Below are 27,721 nucleotides of genomic sequence, written 5' to 3'. Positions count from 1 at the left end.
TATGGTGCGCAAGAACTTTTAAATTATGTTACAAACACATGGCAGGGGAGAAATACATTCTGAAATCTAATGTGGAGTCTTATATGTTAATTTGTAATTTTTTTAAAAGTGCAGCTGTAAAGAATTATCTATGCAGAACTTTTGGTTTTACAGTGTTTCTGTTCTGGTTTAATCTCATCTCTCTCAGTGTCATTTTCAGCACAAAAAAAAATGCTTCAAACCTGCAATATAAAACCTGCACAAATGTTCCCTTATGTCTTAAATTTTTTTGCGTTTCTCACCTGAACTTATAGTCGGTATATCTCATCTGATGAGCTCTAAGTTTAGACATCAGGATTTTGATAATTCGGATGAAAATGAAGAAGTTGATCTGGAATAAGAAGAGAAAGGGAGTTACTTGGAAGCAAAAAACATGCAAAATATTGGTATATTGCACGTAAGAGACTGAAAAATTCCCCAAAACATCTAAAACTGGACTGTTTTGTAGCTTTTAAGTCTTGGCTTGTGGTCTCTGGGGGTTGAAAGGGCCACACATGCACAGCAGTGTTTCCATCATTTCACAGGACATTACATTGACTTTCATTCTTTCCTGGAGACTTACCATAACTTCTAACCCAACTTAATTACAACAACATTAACACTACATTTTAAACCAAGTCTTTATCATAAATTTTAGGGATTTATGACATGAGGATTTGCTTTGTGATGCCGAAAGCGATGAGGGTTTCCTCAGTATGACAGTGTAAAGGGATTTATGTCCCCACAACATGAGTAATACAACACAGAGCACACACTCACACTGTGATCTAGTGCAGGACCCTCTCTGATGACAGAGAACATTCATTATTACAGCACTCAGGTTATTGGAGCTCCAAGTTTGGTAAAGCGTCTACGTTGTCCTCTAAGATGTGTTTGGCTGAAGGTGTGTGTGTTTGAGATTTTTTTTGGAGTGAATGCGTGTGTGAACAGCAGTTGCAGAGCTGCAGGATTCTGTTGTTGATGTGACTTTATTGTCTGTTAGACAACTGCTCCACTATTTCAGTGATTACAATAAAAAGCAGTGTTTCCATGAAGCACAGAACGGTGCAACTGCATTACACCATCCAGGAAATGAACGGATATTTCTGAATGTTTGGCAGTGTGTGCACGTACACGTACGCTTCTGCCATAGGTCACAAATGTGGCTACTGTTAATAAGCAATTGTGCTCGTAAGTGTGTCCACCCATGACATCGTTTGTCTCTATGGGAACAAGAAGCAGGAAACACACAAGAGGAATTCCTCAACTGTCTGTGTGTGTGTGTGTCTGTGTGTGTGTTGTACAAGAATGTATTACTATTTGTAAAAATACAGATTTTTGACATGCACATTAGTTACACTTTTAGCCATTTTTTTGTTGTTTTTATTTTGCTTTTTTATGGTATATGGGATGCTATCTGGAATTTAACAAAACAAAGAAAATCTGTAAAGTATAAGTTAAAAATAATTTACCTTCTCTGATCCTTAATATACATCAGTTTTTCAGCAAATATCTGTAAAATAATTATGTTTTGTTGCTAGTTTGAATGAAGTAAAAAAAAGAAGTGTAATTTTACGGTAAAAAAAAAACAAAATTTAAAGGAACAAATTCCCAGTTGTGAAAATGCTGATTTTCAATGTGAACATTATTTACAGTTTTGGCCAGTTTTTAAAATTTTGTGTATTTGTTCTTGGGGTTTTTTGTTACATTAACATGTAAATTAATACATGTTGCCTGTGATTTCACTTGTTATTATCTGTAATTCAGCAAAACAGGGGAAATCTGTAAAATAACAGTAAATTGTTAAAAAAAAAAAAAAAAAAAAAAAAAAAAACAACACAGCCAAAAACCTTTCAGGAGGAGTGTCATACACTATAAGAAACCACACATAATAAATTTAAGTTTTGAATCTTAATTAGATTCCATTTTCATGAGGTCAAAATTAGATTCATACTAAAATAAGCAGTTCTATCTAAGTGCTTTTATTTTTCTGGACTCCCACAAGCAATTGCAGGACAAACAAAGCAAGACAACAGAAAATGATGATTTCTCTATCTCCTCTGATAATTATCCAAATAAAACATGGACAAAATGAGCAAATCGTCAAACTTTTGGCTCAGTTTCTGACTCTGCTCTCATGTACACCTATTTGCTCTGTACATTGTTTCCTTACAGACTCTCAGCCGTCAGTAACTGGGCATCATCAATCTGGTTTTTGATAGACTTCTCATAACTGGATGACAACAGAACAGCATTTTAGGACTGAGGGACTAGGACTAGAGATCTGTAACCTCCAAACAAAATTTAATGTGTGCTTGTTTCAATAACACTTGAGTGATGATTACATTGGACAAAGAAAGAGGGTTTGAAATGGGTCGAACCATCTGTTCTGAGTAGGGGGCTGTTTGTGCACATCCTTTAAAAGAGACACTTTTTGCTTTTGCAAACCGAATGTCCATCCATCCATTATCTATACACCGCTTAATCCTCTTTAGAAGCGCAAGGGGGATGGAGTCTTGACTTAGGGTGAAGGCAGGGGACATCCTGGACAGAATGTTTTTGGACAGTGGGAGGAAGCCGGAGAACCCGAAGAAAATCCATGTTACACAACATGTGCAAACTCCACACAGAAAGACCCCAGGCCACAACATGAACCAGGGATCTTCTAGCTGTGAGGTGACGGTGCTAACAACTGAGCCACCGTGCAGCCCCAAACCCAGGACTAAATTAAGAAAATCATAACAATATACCGGTTTTATTTTGGTATGTTATGTTCACCAAAGTCAAACCTTAGACACTGTTTTTTTTAAGGGGCCATCAGATAGAAAGGATAAGGAACTGCCACTGACTTCAAGTCAAGATCAGTAAAATACTATTTATTACTAAATTTTCGGCGTGACTGACTTAATTTTTGCCTCATGCCTTGTAAATAATCTGCATTTACATATTGTCTTTTAATCTTAACAGCACTGCAAAGCCTGACTGACATCATGATTATAAGTAGAGCTGCACTTGACCACACATGAGTGTCATTCTGTCAGTCTGTGGGAGGTGAGATCATAATAGTACTGGTGTGGTAAGTTAGAAAATTAAAAAAAAAACAAAACAATAATAATACCAAGAGAGCTCAATTTCTTCAGTGGATTACATCCCCAGTGCAACTTTTTGTCATGTATCTGTTGGTCACAGCAGAGCCACTGCTTTTTGTTGTTGTTCTTGTCTTTTTTTACAGAATCTGGTTAGCAAAAATTATTCATTTTTAGCAAAAAAAAAAAAAAAAAAATTTTTTAAAGATGTCTTGAATTCAGTGATTTTGACAAAATATAACAATTTTAACTTAAGATTTGGTTAATTTTCCACATGAAAATTAGTTGTGAGGAGTTCAAGGACCACCAGGAAGCTGATTTTCAAAGTTCCTGGCTCTACGGATTCATTTTGGGGATTTTTTTTAGACACAACATGCCTTTCAAACTGCTACTATTTAATCACAGCAACATCTGCCAAGTCACTGTTTCAGAATGTTGGACTTCAACTTTTATTCCTTCAACACATTGCTGCCAGAGTCAGAATATGAGCACAAGAGAGACAGACAGACAGATGCAAACAGTCTTACCAGGTAAGCAAACAGTATAGGACAGCGAATGATCCACCAGTATCCCATGTTCATGTTCCTCTCCCAGCACCTGGACACACACAGACAAAAATATAAATTACACTCTAACTTATTGATGTTATCACCGAGATTCTGCACAAAAAGTCAACGCATGTTAACACACTGCAATATGGTTGATTTTTTTTTTTTTGTCTGCATTTGTTCTCGTTTAACTCCACAAACGAGGTGTCAACATTGTATGAGATTGATGCATATTTTAGTCTTGCAGCCAAATATTTTAATATTTAGTGCATGTGTGTGACCATCACCGGCCCTCCCTGAAAGCTAAGCAGACCTTCTTTATTAGAATTCCCTATTATAAGCCAGGGAGGGCAGTGCTACACCTCAGTGATGTGTGGGGGAAACAAAGACTGGACAGGATGAACAGGACGAACAGGATGAACAGGGATAGAAAATAACAGGTGGTGCTATTGCAATTAAAGATTGTAAGGTGGTGTGTTATTCCCAACTACTAACTGTCCATCAATAAAACAGAAAGAAAAAAAAAGAAATTAAAAAAAGAAAACCAACACAAAAGAAAAAGAGATTCAATAAATAAATAAACAAGCAGTACTGAGCACCATAATTGTGGATGTCTTGACAGTATAGAATAGGATGGAATAGAATAGGCCAGAAGAGAAGAGAGAGAATATGATTGATTATAAAGAAATCAAAAAGAAAACATACAGTCATCTGTCTGTTTACAGGATGCAGTCTGAGGCTGTAACATTTAAAGTGTCTTTTATTTCATGAAATTTGTTAAACTCACTCTTCGTTCTCGTACAGATATTTCACTGTGATCCATGGCGACACGAAAATGAGTGGTGCACCTAGGAATGAAAGAGGTCATAGATTATCACTATGCTCCTGGTACATCACTGACTGCAAAACAGCATCTTTATTAACACATGCATTACTTTATTATATCAGTATTCCTAAAACACAGTTTTCATATCATCAGGAATGTAAAGAAGTTACTTATCTCAAGTCAAATATTTCTGTTCTTGTCTTAGCCACTGAACTGAAACTGAAACTGTTAAGCTATTTCTGCCTTTCTCTGTGCTTAAACAAAGTAAAATCCTATCGGCTCATGAACTTGGTCTTTTCTTTGAACATTATCAGTCCGGTCAGGCTACAGTGACTCACTAACATCAGCTGGATGATCCACTTATTAATGTGATATGGCCATGAGCAGTTTCTCCACTCACTGAGGATTTTCATAATCATGAAAAGCAATATGAAGATAATTATACAAATCATTTGTTATCTCAGATTAGCAGGCTGAAAACTGAGTCAGCATTTATTTAAAGTTAGCGCTTATTTAAAGATGAAAAACTTGTGATCTCTAGATGAGACATCTGATGCAATAAACCACAGATGTTCGGGGCTAATGAATCGTATTTATTATCATTGGAGTTACATTCATTTTCATATTTCAGAACACAATAAATTATGCATGCTTACAGTCATATATACAGTTGTAGTTCCAAATTAGATTTCTTATAGTCTTCACTCTAAAGGGGAACTCTACTGATTTTTACACACAAGGTCTGCAAGTCTTGGGGAATACAAGTGTATATGCAGAAGAAAATATTAAATGTATAAAGCCTTTTGTGTCTCAGGAAAGAACTATGGAGTGTAAGTTTCAGGTTTTAAAGAAAAAGTGAGAAGAGTGTATCATTTACATTTATTTTGTCACATGTATTTCTTGTGCAGTGAATTTTAGCAACATGCAACACAAATGGACGGTGCTTCAAAGTAGGAAAATGTTCTCAGCAATTAAAAATATGAAAGCTTTTTCAAATGTTGTCAATCTATAGCAGAAAACTAACAGAATTGGCATCACGTTCCTCACCCTTTGAGATTATTATAATGGCCTATTGCTCAGCACACTGTCTGCTAAACATGTGGACACAATTTAGGATATATTGGTTAAAATAATGCATGATTAATTTCTCTTCTCTTTTATTTTTAAATGTGTCTCTGAATACAACGTTGCTTATCTCCTCACCATACACTGCTTATAAAAGATGGATGTAGCCTCCAGATTGGAAAAATGGAAATTCTCTATAATGACCAGCAGGGGGCAGCTTCTCAGATTACAAAAAGAAATCCACTCGTTTAAAAGTCAGTAAGAAAATGACTGCTTCCCACTTGATTTATTAGATCAGTGAACATTTCACTAATGAATTTATGGCCTGTATTGCTAGTTGCAAGGCTTCTTCTACACAACATGATATTTATTCTAAATTATGTTCCCATTTGAAGTAAAAATGACAACAAAGCAGAGTATGTTTAAGGGCGAAGCTACACCTTGTATACTGTGCAAAGTGTTTTCTCAGTTTCAAGAGAGAAAAATAGTGAAGGCTAAATTCCAAAATCTAGGCTTCAAAACAGTGCTCCACAAACCAGTGGGTGTTAGGGTAGATAAATCCATCTTTATCAAGACAAGCACTCAGAGAGCGCAGTACTCTGCCAAGGCTGCTCAGTCGTATCTTTTCCGACGGCTGAAATCTTGAAAAAAATTTATGGCGGTAATCAATAAAATGACCTGGCACTGAGCACAGGCATGTGTTGTGCATGTGTACGTTATGTATGGACATGAATCGTGTGACTTAATTATATAGCGGGTGACAGGAATTGATGGGACACCCCCACAATTTAATCAATTGTTCCTTGTATGGTTTCCAATGGATAAGTCCCGACAAATCCACAGCGGTCGATTTGTAGTAGGATCGCAATCGTGATCATCAGCAGCTGACGTAGCGTTCACTTGTAGCCATAGTTACAATGACGCAGTGCTGCTATCTCACAATGACACAGAAATGTTTAACAAATCCATGGATCCAGACTATAAGCCGCATCACTGCCAAAACCTAATCACTTGGTCCTTATGTCATTTCTGAATTTCCCTGAAAATTTCATCCAAATCCATCAGTCCGTATTTGAAAAATGTTGCAAACAGACAAACAGTTGGACAGACAAATAGACAACGTACGTTGATCGTCACATAACTGTAATAAAGTAATAAAGAAAGCCAGAGCCTGTTATTTCATACCTGCCCACTAGATGCCTTCCGAGTATATAAATAACCTGATTCACCCTGAGGACAGTCGTCTGTGTGCATAATCTCAGAAGTCTATTTGCACTCCTGTTAACCGTTTCTATTCCTGACTGATTTCTTGCCACTGATGTGTGACTGAGGCTGTTACAAACACCTGAAGACTACCTGAAGGTCAAAGTACTGTTTACTGTTCTCAACAGTTCTGACCAGGAAACAGCGAAAGTACAACTCAGTGTGTTTCTCTAATAATCTCAAAGCAGTTACATTGTGATGGTGAGTCTCTGTGGACAGTTTCAGTTCTTACCCCAGCCAATGGCGAGGTAAATGTAGAAGTACTTCTTCTCACTGAACACTGTGATGACCAGGAGGCTGTGCAGATAGATACCTTCCACCAGCAGCCAATAGTTGTTGGCCATTACGCTATACTGCATCATCACCATGGCACCACGACACCACGTCACAGCCTGATGCACAACACAAGACAAAAGTGCTGCACAAGGATACAAACAACAAGCCAAGGTGTCCTCGATGCTCATTGTAAATATGGTTTAATGTCAGAGTGCTGCAATATTCAAATCCTGTTCAATGAAAGCAGTTTAGAGGACAAGAATTGCCATAATGAACATGAAATATTTGATTTTCGCATCCACACTGAGTTCCTATTTGCCCACTAAGCAGAAGAGTAATTAAAGTTATGACATTGCAGTACAGTAACTACATCCCAATGTCTCCAAGCTACTAATCACATTTACAGTGCAGTTTTAATTTCCCATTGCTTATCCTTAATGTGGTTTACTGCAGACACAATGCCATTTGTTTCATTTTATGTGAGATATTCCTCCAGTGCAAATACGGAGTAGTTTAGCGAGAAGAACCGATTTATCCTGATGACTCCACATTTCTCCGTATGAACTCTTGAAATGGAACTATAACAGACTGTCATTTTGAATAGAAACATTCTCATTCATGAGAGCCATTTCCAGGAATTACACACAAAAACAGCACATTCACTGATGTGGAGAGAAGAGAGGGCCCACTAAACACTATTTAAGAGAAAAGCAACGTCTTTTTCTTTTTCTTTAACCACAGGTCTGATGTGTCTAGACACACCCAATCAATACGTTATCAGTGGTTTATGAAGCAGTAAATCCTGTGTGATCAGTGTAGAAGATTTACACTAAACTGACCGGTTGTCCAAAATATTGCAGCGGAAGTTATACTGTTAGAAGTAGTATGAAGGGATTTCTGTATTTGTCTTTCTACTTTCATATTTGCTAATCTGCATTTGCAATTTAACTTAAACAGCATTTTAGTGCAGGAAGTAACAAGATATTCAAAGTAAATGAGGAAAAGCTGAGGTTTGTGTCTCCTCTTTTAGAAACTTCAGTATTTTTATTATTTAACAAGATCCATGTAGCTGGAGCGGTTAATAGAAAAACATTTCTAGTGATCATGTCGCTTCAAATGTATTACAGTCTTCCAAAAAAGCTGCACAGGAACACTGAGTTTGATTTCGCTCTGACCGGTATGCTGACCCAGGCTTGTGTCTGGGTGTCATTGCTGCTCCTTGGGTCCAGAGTGAGGGTCAGCAGGGCGTCTTTAACCAGGATGGACACCGCTCTCAGGATGAAGGAGGCAAACAAGTTCATGTGGATGTTGTTCCTCATACAGTGGAGTTTCCTAATGCAGACGTGACAGTGTGTGAAATGTCATATTCACTTGTCAGTCTACATGCAGCCACAAGACCAAAGCCATTATTTCTACCCTTCTTTGATTTCCTTGTATTATGTATTCTTGCTTTCCATTGGTGGACTTTGCATTTTTTCTATTTCACTCTCATCTTCCTTTTTACTTTATCCATCTCTTTCCTTCATCTTTATCCCTTGTTCTTTGTGCTTTCTTACAGCCTCATTTTTGTCTTCTGTTCAGCATTTTTGCACCTTTTCTTTCATTTAAACTTTTTTACACTTCCTTTTTTTGTCTGCCTGTTTTATTTTGTCATCTGACCCCCTACTTCTTTAAGCCATGCTTTCTTTATTCCAATCTTCCTTCTCTTTCTTTTTTCTTTGTTCTTTCTTCTATCCATTTGCAGTGCTTGTAGAAAATATGTCTGATTGGAAGTTTTTGCCAACCAATTTGTACAAAGTAATGTCAGTAATTGAAAAATATAAAATGTAAAACAAGTGATGATAAAAAAAATGCGTAAATCTGTGTAGAGCATGCCATCTTCAAAAACTGTGACAAGATACAGACTAGTGAGGGAGGCCACCAAGACACCTATGACTCCTCTAGAGAAGGTACAATCTTCAGCAACTGAGATTGAAGAGACTGTGCATACAGCAACTGTTGCCTGTTATTACCAGTCAAAGCTTCATGGTAGAATGGCAAAAAAAAAGAAGCCGTTGTTAAATAAAGTTCACGTTAAGTCTCTATTAGATTTCACCAGAAGGCATGTGAAGAACCCGAAGTCCACTGAACAAAGGTTCTTTGGTCTGATGAGACCAACATGAGCTTTTTGGCCATGAGACTAGATGTTTTGTGCACCAGACACCTGCACATCATCACAAACACAACACAGTCCACATCATGAAGTACAGCGGTGGCAGCATCATGTTGTGGACTTAATGTTTCTCTGCAGCAGGCCCTGGAAGGCTTGTAAATTTAGATGGCAAAATGAAAGCAGTAAATGGAAATCTTGGAGGATAACCTGGTGCAGTCTGCAAGACAAATATAATTTGGGGAAAGATTTGTTTTCCAGCAAGACAATGACCTGAAGCATACAGTCAAAACGGCACAGAAATGGGATTATAGACAACAAAATGAATGTTTTAGAGTTGCCGAATCAGAGCCCAGACATTAGTCCAATGGAGAATTTGTGGCTGAACTTAAAAAGGGCTGTTTACCCACAATCCTATCTAGCCTGACAGAGCCTAAGCGGTTTTGCAAAGAAGAATGGCAATGTCCAGATGTGCAAAACTGATTAAGACCTTTCCACATTGTCTAATGCTGTAATTGTGGCCAAAGCTGCATGTAACAAATATTGACTTGAAAGGGGTAAGTGACATTATTTCGTAGAAATCTGTTTACATTTTGACATTAAAGAACCGTTTTTCCAAATTCTTCTTTCAAAAGATCATATTGACCATGAATTCGATGTTGAAAAGCAACAAAAGGAGAAAATATCTAAAATAACTAATATAAAATATCTAAGTAAATAAAACATCTTCACTTTTATCATCTCTTTTGTTCCATTATTTCTTCTTGCTTTCCTTTCTCTAGTTTTCTCTCTCCTTTCCTTTATTGATTTAATCCTTCCCTTTCCTTTTCATTTTTCTACCTCTTTTTCCTCCTGCTCCCTCCATCTTCCCTCCCATTTTTCCATATTGTCTACCTGAAGGTGATGAGGATTCCCAGGGCCAGCAGCAGAGCTCCCAGTGAGAGAGAGTAGCCCACCGTGTACATGATGCGTAACTGACTGAGGATGCGGCCATACTGCTGCTGCAGAGTCAACAGAAAGACAGAATCAGTTACTTCCATGCAACACAAACACGAGCAGACACTTTAGATTACAATTGGCACAGAACAAAAATATCCTCAAGAGATTGGACGATTTGTACATGCAGAATGGTCTCTGAATGTGGCAAGTTAACGTTGCAAGTCACAGTGTTACCCAACCATCTGTCACTTTGAGCATGGCGGTGGTCAGTTCACCAGAGCAGGCAAACTCATACACTCGCACACAGTTTTATGCACAAATAATCACACACAAGTGCACTGTAGTGTATGCACACACACCTCACCGGGGTCGTCCTCACATTCACTGGTGTTCTTTTTGGCCCATTTACCGTCTTCGGTGCAGACTCTGTAGACCAGACCCTGCTGAACTGTTCACACAGACATGTTTGAGATTTCATATTACAGTGGTAAGCCGTACTGTTATTTCTAGAACTACTATTGATGTATATTTTGGTTTATTTTCATATTTTCATTGTTGTACTACAATTCACTTAATGTTTGCACCACCTTTACTGCTGTAACACTGCAAATTTCCCCACTGTGGGATTAATAAAGTTCTGTCTTAAGTGTACCCCTCACTCTTTATATAGTGGTACATGCCCACCCCCATGATTGCAAAAATAAATAAGCAGGTAAGTAAACAAGCAATGCACTAACATTTTTGGATTTGAAATAAAAGCTTAAACATCCATAAGAATACCTTTAAAAAACATTTAACATTTAAACCACATAGAGTGTTTTAACATCACTTCTTTGGCAGTTTTTTAGTTGCTTCTCTGCAGCGTTTGTCTTTTATCGCATGACTTTTTGAACATGGGTCCAGCATAATTTCATAACTTCTATATGTTCTCATATGAAAGTCACTCAGAATGCAACAACATATTTGGACAGACAATCAGAGGTAAACTCAGAACTGTTCAGCTCTTTTCACACACTGGAAAAGCAGACTCCTGTCAGGCTACCAGTCAGCAGGAGATAACAGAGACAAACTCCCCTTCACATCTATTTACAATCTCTACAACACCTGGAGGAAACCTGTACATGAAAATGAAGATTTTGCACTGACAGAACTACAGATCAGACTTGTGTCCTGCAAGTCATGAGGCAAACACCTCAGAAAGCTCCACAGGACACATCGTGAAGTTTCAACACCACTCTTAGGTAAATGGCAGAGTGATGGCCGACTGATATTTGGCCTTCACACCCTATTCGTGCACTCTATCATCCACCTACATTCTGCACGTTTCTTTCATTCCACTGAATGCCGAGGACTTATCGTGAGCGAGTTGCCATAGCAAAGCACTTTCCATGCAGCAGTTCTACTCATATTGTGTGATTAGACGAGCACTGCGTCCTTTTTCTAAGATGAACTGACGTCTTGTGTGAACAAGTGACACAAAGCCTACCCAGTGAGCTACACTTTCATGTGCTTGAGAAAAAGCTCTACTTTCTGTACATAGCTCTTGAAGTGGAAACGTGGGCATATTCTCATGTATTCATATAAAATCTGTGAGTGTACAAGTTGTTGTGTCACAAGATGAATGTGGTAATTCATGAGTCTCATGTGATGTGAAAAAAACCTGCTAAAAATATACCACTAATCTGTCAAGTGTCTGAAACATGAATAAATATAACAGAAATAATGTAAGAGAAGTCCAGCTGGTTTTTACTTAGGCTTAGAGGATTACTAAGGATTACCTAGATGACTGAGAATTTGACTTATTGGCTGTGAGCGTTTAAGAAAAACTGTTTCCCCATAATCAGTGAATTCTTCCAATAGAAAAACAAAAAAAGCACTGCATTAAATTCTGATGCCCAGGTGATGCTGTGAAAATAAAGTGCTATAAACTGCTGTTTTAATCTCAACACAACAGTGTCACAATGAGCCCAAACCGTGTCACATAGGTTTGATTAAGAACACATCTGTCCTTCTTTAGGTGCAACAAGCTTTAAACACATCAGCTTCTTGTTATCATTAATAATTTATAACTGCAGACTTACTGGTTAATCTGCAAACTGTACACAGGCAGATAGGGATAAACTTGATGACCTTCTAGCTGAAACATTTGACCAATGTCCAGCTCAGGTTATATAACTCTAAAACTGATGGAGCCGGGATACGTAGCATTATTTTTGTCACTGAACAACCCCGTGGTGCAGGTTGAAAGACGAGAGTGATGAGAGTGATTTTTACACATAACAACAACAGAAAAGAACATAACAGCCATAATATTATCCATCCATCCATCCATCCATTATCTATACACCGCTTAATCCTCACTAGGGTCGCGGGGGGGCTGGAGTCTATCCCAGCTGACTCGGGCGCCATAATATTATTTTCTAATAATTTTATATAAGTTTGTATCAGAAGACATCAGACAAAGTAAGCTTCATGTGCAAACTGTGGTACTGAATAAACATATGAGCAGCATTCATCTATTATTTTTTATCTTTTTGGAGCAATTAGGGCTAATTATGCTAATTCTGATCATCCTTACATTCGATATGATTTCTGAATCTTGACACTTTCTTTTGGAACTACTGACCAAAATAAAGAAAAAAAGAGTAGAAATGCAAAGTTCAATAAAGACTCTTTAACATTACATAAAGTCATCGGATGCTGTCTTAATATAAAATGTGGGTTAGTGCAGCTTCGAAAGTTTTGCATCTGTGTTAATTCTGTCAAACACTATGACAGAAAATCTTTGTTGACAACCTATTTTATCAACACTAACAATTACAAAATCAAATAAAAAGTAATTTTTCAAAAAGAGAACTACAATGAGATGCTTTGCTCTTTATTTCACCAAATAAAACCATAATGATTATTTTAAATTAATCACTTTAAATGCAAAGTGTTTCTCAGTGAGATGCAGCATCTGTAGAATCACACACTGATCAAAGTTTCCTCTGCTGCTTAAAATTCTGTTGTTCAGTACATTCATCAGTTTGACCTTTTGGAGCTCCTTATGTTCATTATTTTAACATGTCAGACAGCGATGTTATTTGGTGGTTCTTGAGTGCAAATGGACGTGTGAATTAAACTCATTTACAAAACACAAGAAGCAACAACAAAGCAGCTGAGACAAACTACAAACATGCAGAAAGCAGTCGACATTTCTAAAAAGGTAAGCTAACGTTAATCTAATGTGATGTAGATGTGATGCTAGCGTTGCTGTCAAAATGAATCCGTTTAAATCCAGGTTAAATGATGGCCTCTGTGTAAAGCCTCCTCTAGATGTTAACTAAAGAAACACTGTTGAATAACTATATTAATGTATTAAATTATTAAAAAGTGACTGAATCATCTCCTCAATGAGCTGCTGCTCCTCAGTGGACTGAGGATGTAGTTGTGTTAATGGCAGGTGAGCAGAACGGACAGAAGGACCGGTCCGGACCGGAGTTTGGAAATAACTGGCTTTACGAAGGAGAGTCCATCTGTTGAATCACTGCTTAGCAGAGGGACACAGATACTGAGCCTCTTCCATGAACCCCGCCATACATCAGAATAACCTCATGTAACCATGGCAACCACGTAAAAAGAGGGCAACAGCCATGACCTTAAGGTGAATAGATCATATGAAAATCAAAAACACAAATATGAAACTAAAATATCACTGATGAAAACTAAACATTTTTGACTACAACTAAACTAAAACAAACAAAAAAGCACCCATGAATCCTGGTACCTATCGCAGCTGACATGGTGCAGGAGACACCCTGGACAGGTCACCAGCCAATCACAGGGCTACATATATAGAAAAACAATCACACTCGCATTCACACCTATGGACAATTTACCAATTAACCTCAGCATGTTTTTGGACTGTGGGAGGAAGCCGGAGTACCTGGAGAAAACCCACACATGCACAGGGAGAACATGCAAACTCCATGCAGAAGGACACGAACTAGGGATCATCTAGCTGCAAGGCCAAAGTGTCAACCACCGAGCTACTGTGCAGCCCCCAGTTAAAAGTTAAATGAGAAAAAATTTGAATAAGAATTACACTAATACCTGTTTCATGACAAAATTAGAGCATAATCAAAACCAAACTCCAAAATTGTACAATTTAAACTGCAGATTTAGTCATCTCTCTATTATTCTGAAGCACTGATATAATCACAAACCACACACACAGACCTTTACGGTACCATGGCAGGAACCATGGGCAGGAGACATTGACTGTGGATCCTGGGTGTCCATCTGGCCAGCAAGCGTACAAATCAAAGGTCCTGTTACACACCAGCCCTGTGGCAGGAAGCAAACTGGTAAATTCTGTGCCGAGATCCAGCTGTCAGGAATCATCGTTTGGAAATATGAGGCCATGCTGGCAGTAGAGGAGCTCACCTGTGGCAGGGGGCGTGGCGTTCAGGTAGTCCAGGCACTGGTTCCTGTAGCTGCTCCACTGCTTCTTCACAAGCTCCAGAGAATTAGCAGAGGAGACCTGCAGGAAGAGGGAACTTCTGCAGCCGTTTCCTCGTTTTGAATTTGCGGACTAAAGAAGTGTACTAAAGAAGCGTTTCGGGCTGTGTGTGGGAGTGTGAACGGAAAAGAAAGCTTGGCGTTGTACCTTTATGCAGCTGCAGAGCGTGAGCAAGGCCAACAGGAGACACACCTGGGACATCCCACTGATGCTGGGAGGATGGGGGTTGGTGGGGACCGGAACACAGAGGAACCCCGACACATGAGGCAGGCTCAGCCCTCTCTCCCCCTGCAGCCTACAGCACACAATGTGGACAAGATGAAGTGCGCTTGTGTGTTCATCAAACTACAATTCCTTTAAAATCATGAAAGGATCAAGAATCAATAAACAGAAAAAAAAAAGTCAGTGATCTCAGCTGCTTCTCACAACACACACATCACAGCTGTAAATCATTCTGTCTCCACAGTGCCAGCTTTTAAAGAAACAGATACCTAAAGGACCTCTGTTTATATGTGACCTAGTTCAAGTTGTGTTTACACAAAAGGTTGAATTGTTTCTCTGCTAACATTAAAACCCACGAACAGGTTTGAAAAGTGTCAAATCACTCCATCTATCAGTCATGAAACTAAATAAATCAAAGAAATTGTTGCAGTCCTTGAAGTAAGCATTTGGGAATTGCATTTCTGTTGATATAATTACCCAAATTTAAGCTTAAATTTGTTATATTTCAATTTTTAAAAATTATTCTACTAAAAAATTTTTTTTAAAAATCTGCTCTCCTCAGTGCAACAGACAAACTATGACTATTCAGCTATTGCAGGCAGTGTTCACACAGAGCAGATGGAGCACAAGTATGGAAACAAACCTAAAATTAAAGTATAGAAAAATATTTGTCGTATGTACAGCCAGGATTCATTTTTACAGTATTGGAAACAACTGAAGGCACTTGGCCTAAGGCTGCACAACGTTGATTCAATTTTATTTCATTTGTTGTAAAATAAATAAAGAAATCCAGATTTGATAAAACAGTTCTCTGTCCTTCTAGCTATAGTTGTGCTGTTTCCATAGATATGCACGACTTTTTAATGCAGTGAAAAATGAGCCCCCAGCAAGTAAAAATGTGACAGAAGCAACAAAATGCCAAGAAACTGCTTAGAGGGTTACCCTGCCTGGGATTTCATGTTGAAATAAGACAAAATATAAACAAAACAGTCACCACTGCAAGCCTGCTATGCACTGTGCTTACAGGACTATCATATTTTTCGACATGTTTCTCAAAAAGACATCAGTTACTGGAGTTCAGCATGTGATTAAAAACCAGGCTGCAGAAGAAGGTCAGAGAAGAGCACGGAGCCTCAGGAGAGGTTTGCAGACTCCTTGTCTACACTCACCCCCAGGTCTAGAATTACACATCCACAACTGTATTTAGACTCTTGAATGAAATCTACAACATGAAATTCTTTGTGCGTGTTGATTTTCCTGTGGCAGCTGACCGTCGTCACCCACGCAGTTGGAGAACAAAACGAAATCTGAAACGTTTCTGCAAAAAACACCTTGACCATGGAAACATTTTTGGCTAAAACGTTTCAAATTCCATTCTATTCCAGTCTCTTTGTCTCTGTTGAAGTGCATCTTCAAGCCATGTATGTGTTTCTTTTTGTGTTTTTTGTACCTGACAAAGATGTAAGCTGAGCATCAATAGCCTATCATATTATCACAGCATGCAGATTAGTCCTGTAACTTTAAAGGACCACAGAGCAAACAGCAACAGCAACTCCTGCTGCGTTTTCTTCCTTTTATCTCGTTGTGTTACAGTGATAATCTTCCTCTTTGTAACCACATGCAGTTCACAGCAGCAAAGCCCAACAAGCAGAGAAAGAAGGACAGATGGACAGTCTACAAGTTTCCATGGGGCGAATTTCATGTAAGCTTCATGTTTGGTACACAGTCCTAAGATTAGCTGCATCAGTGTTTATAATGAAATATGCAAAAGAGTTTATCTGTGAATAATATAAATATGAATGAGAGGATGGGCAGTGATGGACTTAGGTAATACAGAGAGTTTATGTTGGCTCCAAAAACAAGTGCTGCTTAACTGTCATCCAATTGTCCTTTTTTAAAATTACATTTTTAAGCTCCCATATTGTACCCCTTTTCTGCATATTAATTAATGTCACTTCAGCTGTTGTTGTTTTTTAGCTCAAAATATTGCAAAGGTGATTTATTTCACCATGACTGTGTTACAGCTTGTTTTAGTGCTGTTCTAAATGGACTGTTCTGCTCTGAAAACCAGTGAGCTGCTGCTGTTCCCGCCCCCTTCAGGAAGAATACGCTCTCTGAGCAGGATGATTATTTGTAAGCACCTGGGTTAAATTCGTATTGGGTAACTAGTTGTAGGGGTCTTTGAACCTCTTCATATCTTAACATCTTTTATTTTACACCTCCCAAGTTTGTTACAACCATAAAACACAATAAAAACTGATTTTCACAATATGGGACCTTTAACACATAGGTCTGGTGATAATCAGTTTATTCTTGCCGTTAAACTCCACGAAAGGATCAAAACCAACAATGAACCAAATTTGTGTTGAAACTTGTTTTATCTTATTCCTGTTTGCCATAGAGCTCAGTTGTACACATCAACCTAGATTTCAGTTTTGTTTATGACGAACACTTTAGATCATTTTAAGTTTATCCAACCAAATATGTATTAATCCAGCACTGAAAACAGACCCTAATAAAGGATAAGGAACAGTGGCATCCTGCTGTTTTAGAGGATTTACTGAGGGTTTTGTGAAGGTGACACTAGATTTTTTTTTTTTACACATTTTTAAACATTTGCTTCTTCAGCAGGGACCAGTGGATGTAGGTTGATTAATAAGGAAAAGCTTCAAAGTCAGAAAGCACTGAGATAAACCGACATGTTCTTGAGTTTTGCTGGTTTTACAGATTTCTTGAAAACAGTCCAAATAGAAGACAGATCATCTTTCAGTTCATTCTCATGAGAGGAAGTCAGCTAAGTGAGGATTCCTTCTGTATTGTTTCTATGTCTTCGGTCACAGAACTGCAACATATTACAGTCATGTGCAAGTTTGGGCACCAGTGGTCAAATTAAATATTTTGTCGATTTCGAAAAGGAGAAAAAAAAAAAAAAACCTGCTGCAAGCATAGATCTAAAATGAGCAGAATTTTTTTATACTTTGCTTTTTATTTCATGACCTTAAAAAAAGAAAAACAAAGTTTGTGCTCAGATTTGGTATCAGGGCTTGAAAACAAAAGTTTTTCTGTTTCCTCTTTCTTGTGGTTCACTTCAAGTCCTGAGATACATTTAAGATAACAAATTTTAAGAGATATTTAGGGGATCTGCATGTGTTTCTTGAAATATTTCGGATTGGATTTTGAGGTGTGCTTACAATCGATTTTGTTTCATGACTGACTGCAGGATCATGCATCCAGTACTTACTAAGATTCTGTTTTTCTTTCCATATGTCAAATCTTTCCTTTTCCAGTAGCTGTCACACAGCCCCAACTTGTGCATACAACTTTATATATGTTTATATGTCCATAGAAAGGTTAATGTAGAGTATCCAGATGTTCTTAAAAAAAAAAAAAAAAAAAAACAGGACTCTGGTTTATACCATTTTATTAGAATGTCAGGGAAGAAAATTTCAGTCACTTCAAGACTCATTAAAAGTCTAACCTGAACTCCATTATGAGGCCCTCTGAATTAAAAAGTCAATTTTATGTCTTCTTGTTTCTGACCCGACATAGGTTGTAATTTCATCTCCTCACCTTCCCCATACTCACAGTGGCATATAAAGACTTGATTTTCATGAGTAAGAGGCCATAAAAAAGTATAAATGTGCATGAGTGTGTGTAAGGTGTGCATATGAGTGTCTTCCTGCTTGTCCACTTAGCTGTTTTTATCCAATCTCAATATCAAGCAGAGGACAGCATGTAATCACAGGACCGTCACAAGCTGGGAGCTGCATCGACCTCGCAGGCAGGTTTTACGTTACACACACACACACACACACACACACACACACACACATCAAAATGCTGTGGAGCGAGAGTTCATTTGAATGCATTTCTCAGCCTGTGTCAATTTCCAAGGTAGTAGCACTTCAGGTGTAAGACAGCAATTAAAGCAGATATTACCTGCTTTTCATTGCTTGTGAGTAAAATTTACACAGCTCAGTTTAACAACCACAAACAAAAAAGAGCAATATCTGCATTGGTCCACAATGCAAAACATGTCATGTTCACTAAAAAGGCTGTAAAACAGTTTTTTGTTGCTTTTGTTGGTATATTGTCCACAAAATGAAGTTTCCATACAACTAAACTGCATTCCCAATTACGTTTGGAAGGAAACATAATTTCTGCCAGATTACGTTTGTTGAAATGTGTCAGAAATATGTTGCTCATCAATGCATGTTTGGAGCTTATTTTACTGCTCCAGTGTTACTCCTTTTCAGAGCTTGGCTGAGTACCCGAGGTCTTTTTTTTTTTTTTTTTTAAATCATATGTTGTTGATAAAACATTTGGCTCTGCATCCCTTACCTCAAATGTCTATCTGTCTCCCTAAGGAGGCGGTTCAAATGACTGCTAAGCAAACCAAAGTGAACTGTTCTGCCTCTTAAATTGACCATCGTTGAATTCCCCTTTATTGGAAAAATATCTTACCTTCCTCAAACTCATCCTGGCTGCAGGATTTGATGGAATTTCTTAAACTGGAGAAGATCAGATTTGCTGTCTGTGGCTAAACTGAAAAATTTTATGAACACTGGCCATCTTTCCTCTCTGATTTCAAAACACTGAAATCTATTCCACTGGACTGAGATGAAGCATGAATGGATGCAAGCAGCCACTGTATGTTTCTGGAGATCAGTATTTCCACATACTGTATGTGCACATGTACATTAAGTACATAAATATATTGTTACTGTCATTTTTCTGTCTCCACAAGGAGGATTGTCAGGTACATACAAGCAGTCAATAAAAGAAGTTGCCGACTTGCAGAATACAACCAAAGTTTTGGTCATTTAGCATTTGCACAGATGCATTTAGACCCAAACCATGATTTATTCTGAACCTAACCAAATATTTTTCATGCCCAAACTTAACCAGATATTTTTTGTAGCGTAAACACAAGCAAACACCAACTGAAAAGCAACAAAAGAATGGTCCCAAAAATAACCTAAACTGCAGTCTCCTTAGTGAAACTCCTGTAGTTGATCCTCCAGCATCCTTACGTCAACTTCAGAGCCATTTTTATGTGTAAAGCAAACAAACTCACAAATTCAGACACTTTGTCAGTTTTAACAGTTTATTTCAGGATAACATGCATTTGTAGTTCCGCTCGTGTGATGCTCTGGACCAATTTGAGCAAACATGACACAGACAGTCCATTAGATCACAAACCCCCCGGCAGAGCCTGAGATTCACAATGTTTAAATGAACAAAGTATGAAGGAGACCAACTTAAATGGGCCACATGATACAAAATCTGCTTTACATAGTTTTAGGGCACAATTATGAATCATCGGTGTTCTACAGTCCCACAAAATATGAGAAACAACTGATCCCCTGATTCTTTCCTTCCTTTACAGGTTAGAAGGTGTGTGAGCAGCTTGTTAAGATGTCATGACTGGATGACGGACTCTCCATCCTCTAACAGCGTAGACGCAGGAAGGTTTGCTGCAGCATTCTTTGTTAATTTGTTGAGGGTTATGATATAGATGCTTTACAAGAGGAGGGTACAATGATTTGTGGTTATTTAGAGGCTGGTGTAGCAGTGATGTGGTGAGAGTGGAGCAGGCAGAATGAATGAATGCTGTACAGTAAGTGGGCGGGCTGCACTGAACAAGTGAACGATTGGACAGAAAAGGGCCTTATGACTGTGTTTGTATCTCACAATTTTATTTTTGCATTTTTTGCTGTGAACCAGTGTAGCTGTTTCCCATTTTGTTGTGAGCCTGCATTGATTTACAGCAGTGGTCAGATGTGTTGTTAGTATCTACAAAAACAAACAGATAATGGTGCATTTTTAAGATGCACTTGAAGCACATGTTGTGGTAAAAGAACAAACACAAAATCCTCTAAATGGCTGTCCTCTACTTGCCCAACAGTAAGAACAGTATCTTCACTTTTATTGCTTTTGAAGCTCTGTTCTGAATTAAAAATTGTTATTGTAAATCTTTACAACAGAGTATAATTAAAGCTGATTTTGTCTTATTTTACGCAGTCACTACAGAAACCTTTCTGTGAACTTTTCCCGTTCGGGAGCCAATGCTTGTATTCTTCCTCTAAACAGCCACATTGGATCTATTTTACATGACAATTCAGTGGAAAATACTCAGCGTCCTCGTCCAGTAATCACATAAAGAGTGCACAACTGTTTCTGTCTGTTTGTGTGTGTTTCTAAGGAGAGAGATATGGAAAGTGAGCAAAATATCTGCACAACCACATATTTGGATGAGCACAATCAGGCTGCGTGACTCACAGCTTTTCCTTTTGAATACTCCTGAAAAATGTGCTGCTCATACGAATACATATGTAAATCAAAACGCATGACAGATGGTCACATACTGTATGCTGTGAGTTTGTGCATCTGTGGCCAGTATTAGTTACTTCTCTTGAGAGGTATTTGCTTATCCAACTGAGTGTATGCCATTTGCATCTTTCATTTGTCTCTCTGCCTCTTACACACACTCTCTCAGGAAAAAAGATGTGAATAAGATCATTTCCGTCTGTCTTTTGCACCCTTAGCTCACAACATAAATTATCATCAGATGGCCAGAGCATTTTCTTATTTTTCTATAACGTGCTTTATCATTTTGTTTGCGACTCTAAAATGCATGAATAATCTCAGTCAGCGGGACAAATGTTCTCTTTCATTCATGTTTTCATCTTCTTGATTTTCTCTCTGAAGAAATGAGACCATGCGTCCCTCACTTTCCTCCCACACATTTACATCCGAGTGTACAATATGTACACCTGTCCAGGAAATAAACAAAGCAGCAGGAGACGCTGATAGAAGTCAAGTGAAAGTGTGTGACAGCAGCTCATTTGAGGAAAAAGAACAACTTAACACACATCAGGGGTTTCAACCTCCAATGATCAGGCGCTGAATAGCAGTGGCTATGGGAAAACAAGGCAGTTCCCCCCCATTACCATTAAGTTCACGCTGTGCATCTGTATTCAGGCTGCAGTGTTATTGAATAATTGCATTACTCACTTTGAGCACCTTCCAATTATGTTTTTTAAATCAATAAGCCTTCCGCATGTGACGAGGGGAAGGCAATTAGGCAGAGTATGGAGCGTATGTAGGTGGTAACAGAGACAGGAGTGCAGTGGCTGTAATGGAGCTAAACGGCACCGTAATTATGTTGTTTCTGCTTTGGTGAGCTGCTCTGCCCCCCATGTTGACTGCTCTCAAGCTCCAAATGTACCATAATATCTCTGCATGACTTTTCCCTCTTATTCTTTATTTTAGTTTGTTGCTATCAGTGTGTTTTATTGGGATTTATTTTCCCGACATTGCATAAAATAAATGTCATTCAAAAACAAGCAGATTTTCCATCCATCCATTATCTGTACACCGCTTAATCCTCATTAGAACAGAGGACACTCTGGACAGGTTGCTACATACAAACACTCCTATTCACACCTACAGACAATTCACAATTACCAGTTAACTTCAGTATGTTTTTGGACTGTGGAAGAAAGCCAGACAAAACCCACACTTGCACAGGGAGAATGTGCAAACTCCATGGAGAAAGATCCCAGGTTGGGATGTGAACCGGGGATCTTCTAGCTGCAAGGAGACAGTGCTAACCACCGAGACACTGTGCGGGTTGCAGATTGTCCAAACTACGATTTTTTTCATGTCACCATTCAACCAGGAGTGTGAGTTGCACACAGTGCTAATTTCTAACAGTGTTTTCTTGTACACACAGTTACTCTGCTCCTCTGGGTAAGTCACAGAACTCACTCTTAACCCTTTGACTCCAGAATTTATTTACAATTAAATAAAAAAAAAATTTACGTGTGTTTTTGCTTTCTAGCTGATTGTGATCTGTTACACATACAACATAGATACACAGATATATAACAATAGTAACAGATATATAATAATTAGGTACCACTCTGACCAGTCCTACGAGAACCCAGTGCTTGTAAGAGGTTCCAAGGTATGTACTGAATATGCAAAAACCGGCATTGGGGGAATGGACATGCTATCTCGGCTGCCTTCTGAATGAAAATGGTATGTTGCAGATTCACGACAATGGGCATCAAGAGGTTAATAGTTGGAACTACTATCTGTCAAAAGAAATAGTCCCTATAAAAGCCACTGGCAGTGTAGATTATCTTCTTAAAGGGGACAGTGTTTCTGGAAAAAAGCACTCCTGCAGAATTTTTAATGAATTTCTTCAAGTTATGAGGGATGAATCTAGATTCCACTCATGTCTGTTGTTTTGGGGTGGCAGCAGATGTTTCACAAGTAACTTAACCACTGCATTTTGTAAATACAACTAAAGGTAGGGTTTAATGCTTGAACTGTATTTCGGCACCATGTACAAAAGTTAGATTTATCGCACTGAAGGCAATCGTAGTTCGCTTTTCTGGGGTAATCAGGGGCACTTAAATACAGACAATCATAAGGGTGTTTATGGCAACCTTTTCTCATTAACAGGGCATCAAAAATTGTCAATTTGTCAAAGTTGCTAGTGTCTCAGAAATACACATACGGCATTCTTTGTACCAAAAAAACAGTACAATCACATAAATAACTGTATTTGGTGCTCATACCAACGTGCTGATTGCCCTCGGTTAAAAACAGAAGCCTCATCACATCTTTTTGGTATCAGGAATACCATGAATGCAATTAAAGTCACAGGGTATTTATACAAGAGACTGAAGTTCAAGCCCCATGCTGGACAATTACTTTCTCACTTAGTTTCATTTTATTTTTTGATTTACATTTCATTTGATATTTGCTTAAGTTTAGGCAAAAAATTACTTCGCTAGCTTCAGGAAGAGATCATGGTTTGATTGAAATAAATCTATTCACAATGGTTGTCACATGCTACAAGGCAAACCTCTCATTGCCATGAAAATAAATGACAGTGACAACAACAGCAGAGAAAATTTTGCTACAGTCTCATGGTGTCTATTAATGTTGTTCAAAAAGTTTTATTGGTCTATCCAACTACCTATCCATCCATCTATCCATCCATCCATTCTTATTTCCTTGCAGACTAAGCAATCCCTTCCAGATATCCCTCTCCCCAACTACGTTCTTCCGGGGAATCCCAAAGAGTTCCCAGACCAAATGAGATATATAATCTCTTCAGCGAGTTCTGAGTTTACTCTGGGGTCTCCTCTTAATTGGATGTGCCTGGAAAATCTCCAAAGGAAGGCGTCCAGAAGGCATTTTAATTAGATGCCTGAACCACCTCACTCCGATGGGAAAGAGCTGCAACTCTACTCTGAACTGCCTCCTGACATCTGAATTCCACACACTATCTCTAAGGCTGAACCCAAAAACCCCACAGAAACTCTTTTTGGCCACTTGTATCTCATTTTCTTTCATCACATAACAGAGCTCATGACTGTAAGTGGGAGTTGGAAAGTAGACCGACTGGTAAAATGAGAGCTTTTCCTTCCAGTTCCAATATGCCTTCACCACAGCAGTCAATTACAACTATTGAAAATTGAGGCTAAAGGCCACCCAGGGCCTTTGAATCTGATGCCAAGAGGTCCTGATAAAGTGGCCATATGTGGTGAGTAAGGGTGTGTTTGTGCATGTAAGCGTGTGAGGATGTGTGCTATGATTAACTGAAGGGTGTGACAGAGGTAACTCAGAATCTGCGCGTTCAGCATTTGTTGCGCTTCACAAACAGAGCAGAGCAATCTTTTTCTTTTTTTAAATTATTCTTTTCATTTCTAACCATCTCTTCCTCGCATCATAAGTTCTCCTTGTCCTTTCTTCACTCTTCTGCTTTAAGATCCTCCAACTACTCCTTGTGGAAAAAATGCCACCTCTTTCTCACATCATAGATTCACTTTGTCCTTTTCCAGTTCCTTTAATTTACAACCCTCTGACTGCTCAAAAGCACACAAGCCTGTCCACGGAAAAAACACCATGTGTCAGTGCTTTCAGAAAATCTTGCACTGTACCGTTTCTTCTCCCTTTGCCTCCTCCAAGTAGAATGCTGGACCATATTTTTCCCTGTTGTGCCTGACAGGACAAAGAGTTTCACTTTTTGCTGCACACAGAAACTGCAGCAGAGTCACGTCTCTTCCTCATGGTTCACATATTAAAACAGTTGAAATCGCTTTGCTCCCAGCGCTATCATGTTTAAATCATCACCACTTCCACTTAGGAGACATCTGGGCTGGAAAGAAATTTGGGTACCGGGCAGATGGTCCAAGCAGCTTTGCATTCAGACTAAGGTGGTTTTTCTGTCCAATAAGATGAAATAATGGCAACAGACCATCAGAAGGCAAATGTCTAGTGGTGGTTGTGGATGAACCCAGTGTAGTCCAGATGAGAACTATAAAAAATTTTGTGTGAACGAAGGAGAGAAGGGAAGAGCACATGGGAAGAAGGCTTGGCCAGTACATACCATTCTCTGTGTCCTGTGGAGAACGCTAAGAGACAGACCCTAAATCCTCAGAATTGCTCTCTGGGATCCCCCATAAAACTGCTGATACCACACAGACTGTTTCCTGCTCTCCATATATTCTCCTCAAGCCTTGCATCCCTCCCATACACCTCTTATCTTCTATGGAAACAGATAACACCACATATATCTCTGCCAACACAGACAGATGCACAAAAACAACAGCCAAATGAGTTTATCCACCTGGCTGAGAAGATAAAAAGGTGGCAGTAATATAGCACAAATAACATTTGGATACTTACTTGTGCCCTCTTTTGATTAATTAGAGTCTGTTTGAAAAGCCAGAATTCAATAATGAGGTGTGTATCATCAGGTTGTAGGAGTCAGCAGTCGCTTTATTTATTTCAGCACAAACAGTGGAGATGAAGGGAAATGCGACAAAGAGCTTCTGTTTAAAGGCTGTAATTTTTTTATCTCACTACCACAAACAAGATATAACATCATGAACATGTTGTATCTTATTTGTTTAAATCCTACAACAAATAAAGTGTAAAAAATGACAATTTGCGGTTTTATGGCAATTATGTAATGAACTACTCCAGGGCACTGAAGTCACTGCAGCCGGCCAAGAAATAGTCCTGCATGTAACCCTTTAGGAGTCAGCTTTAGACAAATGTGCTTCGTATTTAACACACAGATATATGAGTGCTGTTGATCAAGGTGTCCAACAAGCATTTTTTTCCACAATGTCAAACTGTTTGAACATCATCTCAGATAGTGTAATTGACACTGTTGGCGGAAAATGTGTTAAATTACTCCTTACTTAGAGAAAAAAAGCATACTATAATTGATCACAACAAAAGATTACACATTGCATGATTTTCATCACCGGCTGTATCAAAAGTGAGTCTTTAATCAAACCGTGACAACTTCTTGAGTTCTTATTTGGGCTCTTGGGTATTGGTTTTACTTTTCCTTTTTGTAAGTAAGGCAGGATGATGCTCTTCTGCTCTATAAGCAAGTGGATTTAGTCAACCTTATTCTTGTTGTTTGAGGAAATGGTCACTTCTTTCTATTCATTCATGGACTCAAGACCACACACATTTTACTGATTCTATTTTTTCATTAGTTTATTTATGGTTCATAAAATAAATATTTTTGATGAAATGTTGTCCTCCCTTTTTCTTTGTCCTTCCTTTGAGCTGGGTTGACCTGATCCAGGCATTTTTGCATTAGTTTTTGGGGTAAACTTTTTATGTTTCTGATCACCAAAGAAATCTTAATGCGGAAACATAATCACCTGCAAGAACAGCAGCTTCACTTAAAGTCTTTACCTTATGCTCATGAATATATGAGGCAACACAGCTGGACATTGTTTAAATTGATTGACAAGGGTGCATGGTTCTTAAAATTAATCAGCACTGAACAGCCACAATTAATCAAATTTGAAACGCATATTATCTCGAAACAAGTCATCAAAATTATACCATATTAGTCAGAAACTGTAAAAACAGAAAGAAACACTGGATTTTCAGCTTTCCACCAGTCCTTAAACTGTTCATTTTTGATGCACCGTTCTATCAGGAAAATTAAATTAATCTGAGTTTAAAGTTGCAATTTATCTAAATCTCTATCAAAGCTACATGTCTCATTTTAAGAATTGCAAAAACCATACGTTTTACTACCCAAATTTTGTTAAAATAAATAAATAAACAATTCTATCCTTCTCAGCAAAACTGTGAAGCCATTAGTGACACAGTTTTGATAAACAGTCATGTGACTGGGCTGAACTGCAGGCTGTGTTTATTCAGAGCAGACAGGAAACAAGTGTGGGAATAAATGAAAATGTAAATAGTTTAATATCTATTATACCTGTTTTTTAGAATACTGTTTTACATGCTGTTTACGGGTTCAAGCATGCAAATTATGTTTCCATAGAGGTGCAAGACTTTATACTGCAGAGAAAAATAAGCCCACAGTGAGTAAAATTGTGACAGGAGCAAAAAGATGCCCAGAAACTGGTTGAGATTCACAGTGTCAAGCTGCACTACTAAATCATTTACAATATTAACATGCATTTGCCTGTCAGATTTGCATGGTTCTCTCCTCTCATCTTTGTCCTTCATTTGAGCCTTGTTGTGACAGCAGTTAATGTTTGCAAGCTACAATACAAACAGAAAAGTTTTAGCATCACAAGAAAAGAGAATGAACCACTTTTGATAGAAACTACCAACCTCCTGTTACCTGCAGCAACATGGCATCTCATCTAAACTCTGCATCAACAAAGGTGAAGTTGATCAATGTTCACGTCTGATACTGTGAAACTCTGAGTGAAACAACAAAGAAATTACCTCCCAAAATGTAGAAAATAAAATAAAATATTGGATTAGTGGTTGCATTGAAGGAGTTTAAATTGT

The 27,721-nt window shown here is 38.3% G+C and overlaps 1 protein-coding gene across 3 annotated transcripts in view; it reads right to left on the bottom strand.

Moving 5' to 3' along the window:
- gcgrb (glucagon receptor b) overlaps positions 1-27,721 on the bottom strand; it is a 61,747-nt gene that overhangs the window by 6,598 nt on the left and 27,428 nt on the right. For 2 of the 3 annotated variants that reach the window (XR_008601527.1, XM_055010323.1), the window contains exons 2-11: positions 14,822-14,969; positions 14,599-14,695; positions 14,392-14,499; positions 10,530-10,618; positions 10,126-10,232; positions 8,258-8,414; positions 7,039-7,198; positions 4,440-4,500; positions 3,632-3,701; positions 282-370 (exon numbers count right to left, since the gene is read on the bottom strand). Coding sequence is in view for 2 of the 3 variants with exons in the window: in XM_055010323.1 (XP_054866298.1) it covers positions 282-370; positions 3,632-3,701; positions 4,440-4,500; positions 7,039-7,198; positions 8,258-8,414; positions 10,126-10,232; positions 10,530-10,618; positions 14,392-14,499; positions 14,599-14,695; positions 14,822-14,875 (992 nt within the window). In the remaining variant the exon portion in view is untranslated. The remainder of the gene's footprint in view (positions 1-281; positions 371-3,631; positions 3,702-4,439; positions 4,501-7,038; positions 7,199-8,257; positions 8,415-10,125; positions 10,233-10,529; positions 10,619-14,391; positions 14,500-14,598; positions 14,696-14,821; positions 14,970-27,721) is intronic. The other variant, XM_055010324.1, reaches the window with a different exon arrangement.

The sequence above is a fragment of the Amphiprion ocellaris genome, chromosome 4, assembly GCF_022539595.1.
Source record: "Amphiprion ocellaris isolate individual 3 ecotype Okinawa chromosome 4, ASM2253959v1, whole genome shotgun sequence".
NCBI classification, from domain to species: Eukaryota; Metazoa; Chordata; class Actinopteri; family Pomacentridae; genus Amphiprion; species Amphiprion ocellaris.
Note: the sequence above shows the minus strand (reverse complement) of the source record. Positions and strands in the feature narration are given on the sequence as shown.